The sequence below is a fragment of the Fukomys damarensis genome, unplaced genomic scaffold (genome assembly GCF_012274545.1).
Source record: "Fukomys damarensis isolate Sample0158 unplaced genomic scaffold, DMR_v1.0_HiC HiC_scaffold_5, whole genome shotgun sequence".
NCBI classification, from domain to species: Eukaryota; Metazoa; Chordata; class Mammalia; order Rodentia; family Bathyergidae; genus Fukomys; species Fukomys damarensis.
This window is the reverse complement of record NW_022900917.1, coordinates 83,860,386-83,866,016: the sequence shown is the minus strand read 5'-3', so window position 1 is coordinate 83,866,016 and position 5,631 is coordinate 83,860,386. Positions and strand designations below refer to the sequence as shown.

Below are 5,631 nucleotides of genomic sequence, written 5' to 3'. Positions count from 1 at the left end.
TACAATGTGATTTTCATAAGTCCAAGCACAGTACCTGTTTATCTCAGTACCTGGCATATCTCAGTTTAGGGATATGCCAGAAGGTATAGTAATGCTGTGTGCAGAGAGAAAAACAGACTCATCATGGTCCCTCAAACTGCCTGGGTAGAGTGATTTACCCACAAGGTGTCAAAAAGACAAAGAGATCCTTACGAACGCCAACGGTCATACAGCGCACAATACCACTTGGACATGTCCTGGAATTGATGCAGCTGAAAGTGTTTCTGAGTTCACAGTCATGGCATCTCAAAGCAGAGCCCTCTGAGGAAGGAAAATCAAGTACTGCGTCTGTTTTCCAAATACCTTTTCACCCATTATCAGCCTACTCCACCCTCCTCGACCAAGTGGCCCTTTCTTCTTTTCCCAACCACTTCTTCAAGCATGCACAGTTCAGCCCTCAGCACATTTCAGGTTTCAACAAGACTAGTCCCTAGGACCAAAGCTAGGTCCATCTAGGTAAGCCCTTTCCCTGCAGGCTTGGCAATGCCACATCTGGGACTGCTGATCCCTTCATAGGAGGCCCACTGCTCCAAGGAAGGCCGGCCACTCCTGAGAACCTGGCATCCTCCTGGATTTCCCTGGATATTGCCACTCCTGCTTATTTCTGAGCAGGAAGCGCCACCTCCAGACTCCCTTTCAGTTCTGTTGCTCAGCAGCTCTTTCAAAATTCTTCTTCCTTTTTTTTCCCCTCTTTCTCTGCTCAGGAACACACTCAGAATTCAACTGAAGCCACCTGGTTACAGTGTTAGTGCAAACTCTAGCTGGCTCAGATGAGTCTTTTTCTGCACAAAACATCCCAAAGCCCTGATTAGCTGGGAATTTAGCTCAATGATTCTGCTGCCTGCCTCCAAAGTGCAAGGACTGGAGTTCGATCCCAGGTACCAAAAAATAAAAATAAAAATAACAATAAAAACTCTGATTAACTTGAGGTGAATTCAAATGCAACCTAAAACACTAAGAGACTTGCAATGTTACTTACCTGCAGCAGGAGCACTGTGGACATTGGTTTGCACCAACTGACACTGTGCAATAGGGAATAACTTAATGGGGATCATCCTTCTGACAGAAACAGCTGCCTAGAGCTAAGAGACCCATCAGTGAGGGCATAGCTCCTGACTCCAGCCTCATTCCCACAACATCAACAATCGAGGAGTCTTTAACACGTCCACCTCTGGGGCACTCCTCCACTGAGAAATGGAAACTATCACAGAAATCAAACCAATGTTCTACAACATTGAAAACAAAATATGTGCAGTAAAATTCACTTGAATGTATTTATAGCCAACTTGAATCTGCAAAGGAGAAAATTTAGAAAATACGTAGACACGACTAAGGAAAATAACCAAAGTGCTACCCAAAAAGAAAAAATAAAATAGAATGATTAGAACTTGGAAAAGGAGACTCACAGATGAGACAGAATATAGAATGCATGTAATGGCAGTTCTACAAGGAAATGATAGAGAAAGGGAGAAGGGGACTATACGAAAAGTCCTTGGTAGAGGCATAGTCCAAAACTAAAGAAAGGTACCAACCTACAAAAACGACATTCCTAACTAGTGCAAGGCAAAACTATCTGAGACATGTCACAGTTACCCACAACAACTACTTGCAAAACACGGAAATCTAACCAGACAGGGTGGCACACATCCAGAATCCCTCCACTCTGACTTATTGATGCAGAAGATTCCAACTTTGAGACCAGACTTGGCAGATTAGCAAGAACTTGTCTCAAAAAATACAGAAGTCAGGGGATGTAGCTCAGTGCAGGTGCACTCAGGGGAAGAAGAAGAAAGAAAAGTTAAAAGTGAAAATCTGACAGGCAACGAGAAGAAAACAAAACAGAACCTTTCATTGAGCAACCACTGAAGTGACAGCTAACCTTTCACAAAAACAATGAATCACAAACAAGATCAATAGGGCCAGGGATTTAGCTCAGTGGTTCTGCCATCTGCCTCACAAGCCCAAGGACCCAAGTTCGATCCCCGGTGCCAAAAAAGAAAAAGAAAAAAGAAAGAAAGAAAGCTCAATAGCTACAAACTAAGGAAGAAAAAAAGGAATTTGCAAAGAGGCAATTCATTCTCTCAAAACAAAAATATAATTCAAAGGCCAAGTGGACACAACAGGAGACCAAAACTGTTGGCAAATATTGTTCATGCTAGACCTGCTACAAGAAGACAGGAACATTGGAGGGGTGAGCTTACAACATCTCAAGAACATAAACCTAAGCCAACCCTAACCCAAGGCACAGGAGGCTATGGAATGGAAAGAGGGAAGATGTGCTATCAGTATCACTGTTGTGGGCTTGTAGCCAAAGTTTTTGAAAAGGGGTAAGAGGATGGCTGTTTCAGAACAGAAAATAAATTGTGATACTGAAGAATACATTTTCTGACTATAGAGACCTTAAACAATACGTTGCTCACCGAGGGGAAACTAGGAAGTTCTCAGGTCTGGAATTTGAGAGACACATCCTGGTGTCACCCTGATGATTCTTAACAAAAATCCTAACTATTTTAGAGAGAGCAGTGATAAAAATACGACAGACTGAAACCTGGTATAAGCACTCTGAAGGATCTGAAGGAAAAGGAGGGCAAGGAAGACACAATTGAAATAGGGAGGAGACGTGCGAAATGTGATGTTTCCAGTTCCCACCTCAAACTGTCAGAAAACGACCCACATAAAATGTCAGGAAGCAAAAGGAAGACAGTGCCGAGGCAGATGCTAAGACCCTCAGACTCCAGGGACAAGGACGACTTGGGAGTGGTGGGATGGGAGGGTTTGCCCTGTAGAGGTGAAGACACGAATGTGTGTGCTTGAGGCAGTCTGGAGGATGGGGAGCAGGGGTGTCACTGAGCCCTAAGGGGATGGAATTCCAGGACAGAGGCCTGAAATGCGGGCAGAGGGTTAAGGTGGGAGGCTGAAGGACCAGGGACAAGGGGAAACTTTGGGGTTGGGGGGTCTCAGGGAGGAGGGAGGATTTGGGACGAGGAGTCTCCAGGATTGAACAGGGCCTCTGGGAGGAGAGATGGTCTACAGCTTGGGGGCAGGAGTCTATAGCACTAGGGGGTGTCTGGTGATGAGGGGGGTCTACAGGACTCAGAGTTCACAGACAGAAGAAAGTCTACATGATGACGGGTCTCCAGGACCAAAACAGAAACCCCAGAAATAGGAGGCTCCACAACGAACAACTCGGAACCGGCCGCAGCTTGGACGTGCTGCATAGCCCAGAGCGCACTGCTGTGCAGAGCCGGCAGACCTGTTCTGGCCTCAGGGGGCTAGTAGGGCCACATCATCTGTACTCCTTTTCCAAACCTTCCTGTGGAATACCCACCCACCCTTTCCAAATTTTCCACAGGGATCTCCGCTTCCCACCGTACGGAACTTTCCAACAGAAGTGGCCATTAGCCCTTCTGGAATTTTCTGAGGGACGATGCGGAACTTCCCCCAGGAGTCCTCACACCTCAAACGGGACTTCCCAGTTCTCGAAAACTCCCGCGGGAGTCATCCGCCACCACTTCTAGAACCTTCCCACAGGGGTCGCTCTTCTCCTTTTCAGACTCTGGGGCCGCTGCTCACCAGAGATCCTCCCCGAAGCCGTGGTCGCCACAGGCTCAGAGGAGACAAAGTTCTAGAAGGCAGATCCAATGCAGGTAACATCAAAGGTGATACTTTTTAGCGGCTTGTCTTGAAGAAGCTCCTCCCCTTCCCCCTACGCCTCCGTTAAACTCACGGACCCAGCGGCTAGACTTTGAAATCCCGCCCAGGCCTTTAGCCCCTCCTAGAGAAGGGCGTGGCTGAGTGGGCAGGGAATCCCAAGGCCCCTCATCTTGTTCAAAGTGTGTTGTTAGTTCTCCAGCATTCCCCTCCCTCGCTTTCTCTCAATTCCTGGAATTCTGTGAGCCATGTGCAGCTAGTCAAGCTGCTTTCCCTGAAAGCGGGGGTAAGCACGTGATCTCTGCTCTGGGCATTCTGACCTTTCCCTGCTTTGGGAGAAGTTCTCTGACCTCACCTTGACCTCCTGTCCCCCTAGGCTACTGGCTGATGGGCAGGCCAGCCATAAGAGAGCACAACCTCCTTCCTCTGGAGCCTTGGCTCCCGGGGGCTGCCCTGTACTGGGGGCCACTTTGCCTCCCCCCACCAGGTTCTTCCCTCACAGCCCCAGCAATTCTCAGGGGGAGAGCTGCAATCCTGAGTGTGCTCACCTGGGGTCCCCTGTCATGCCAGCCTGGTGACTGGAAGACGGGACTGAGTAGGCACCCCTCGGCAGGGTTCCCCTCCTTGGACCACAGAGCAGAGGCCCTGCTTCCCCCACTTGGCCCTGGTTTATCTCCTTGCCAGTCCCAGCCTCAGTCCTGTCATGCCACAACCTGCTGATTCTGATGGAGAAGTGCGGGGACCTTGGTTTCCTCTGACTTGTCTAGCCTGAGTGGTCAAATGTAGAGCTGACTCTACCCACATAGCTTACTGCTCTACCTCTGGCCCTTCAGCTGCAATTTTGCTCCTGGTGGGTTCATTCTTTGTCCCTGTGATAGCTCACTTCTGTATCTGTCATCCTTACTTGGCCACAGGGCTTCAGTCTGTTCAGAGCCAAGGTCCCTCTGCTCCTTAGGCTTGTGCCATCCGTCCCATTACGAGGGGACTCGCGGTCCCTTGCAAGTGCTTCTTCTGCTTGGGTTCAGGATCATAGTCACGAGTGGCTGTAGAGACCGCTCTGGAGCAGGCAGCAGCTCTCAGGAACCTCCCTGTCTGGGCTCCTCCACTTGGAGATGAGATCCACGCAAGACAGCTTGGCCTGTGTCTGGATGCCGATGGCCTCATTTCCAGCTGCTTCTGCTCTCTGACACTAGGTTTTGCAGGATCTATGCTTTGGGAGAAAATCCCACCAGCTTGGTGTGGCTTGGTCTCCTAGGACTGCTCCGCTATGGATTCCTACACCTCTCAGCTCTGGCCATTAGCACAGGAAGCCCTGTGTGGTAGCCCTGCTGTGCACTTTCCAGCTTGGCTTCTGCTCTGCCTCATCCAGCTCTGCAGGGTTTCCTGTCAGCCCCAAAACACAACTGGAAATCAGTTGATAGGAATCTGCCCTTTGTCTGGAGGGAGCAGGGGAGTCTGCAGGGGAGGAGGGTTCAGAATACCTTGTATTTCTATGTGTGTGCAGAAAGGTGAGTGTGGTGCCTGTGTTCTGCACCCTAGCTGGCCGGGGAGCTACTGTTATAGGCAGGAAGAAGAGAGTCCAGTGTTAGGAGTCAGGCGATGTGACCAGGATGCTGGGCAGTGGGGCTCTGGAATTCAAGTGGGAAGGATTCCTACAGGTGTGAGCCTGCCCTGCCTGCCTCTGCCTGTCATCCTGTGACCCGCTGCTGATTTCCTATTGTCCTCCCTAGACTGGAAAACCTCTGCTGAAAGCTCTGTGAATCCTAGCTGGCCTCCAGGCAGCTGCACTCCTGTCACCTGGGGTCCAGTGGATGGGAGGGGGACTGATTTTACCCCATCCCTGGGGTGTGGCTTCCTGCTGCACAGCTCAGATACTGTGTCCTGTGCTGCTTCTGTGAGCACTGCAGGAGAGGTGCTGCCTCCAACTGACTGGAGCCACCC

General features: G+C 49.8%; 1 protein-coding gene across 3 annotated transcripts in view; it reads left to right on the top strand.

Moving 5' to 3' along the window:
• The first annotated feature begins 3,546 nt into the window (after window positions 1-3,546).
• Ly6k (lymphocyte antigen 6 family member K) overlaps window positions 3,547-5,631 on the top strand; it is a 10,633-nt gene continuing 8,548 nt past the window's right edge. For 2 of the 3 annotated variants that reach the window (XM_010639229.1, XM_010639232.1), the window contains exon 1: window positions 3,547-3,698. In XM_010639229.1, the coding sequence (XP_010637531.1) occupies window positions 3,681-3,698 (18 nt within the window). In that variant the 5' untranslated portion in view covers window positions 3,547-3,680. The remainder of the gene's footprint in view (window positions 3,699-5,631) is intronic. The other variant, XM_010639230.2, reaches the window with a different exon arrangement.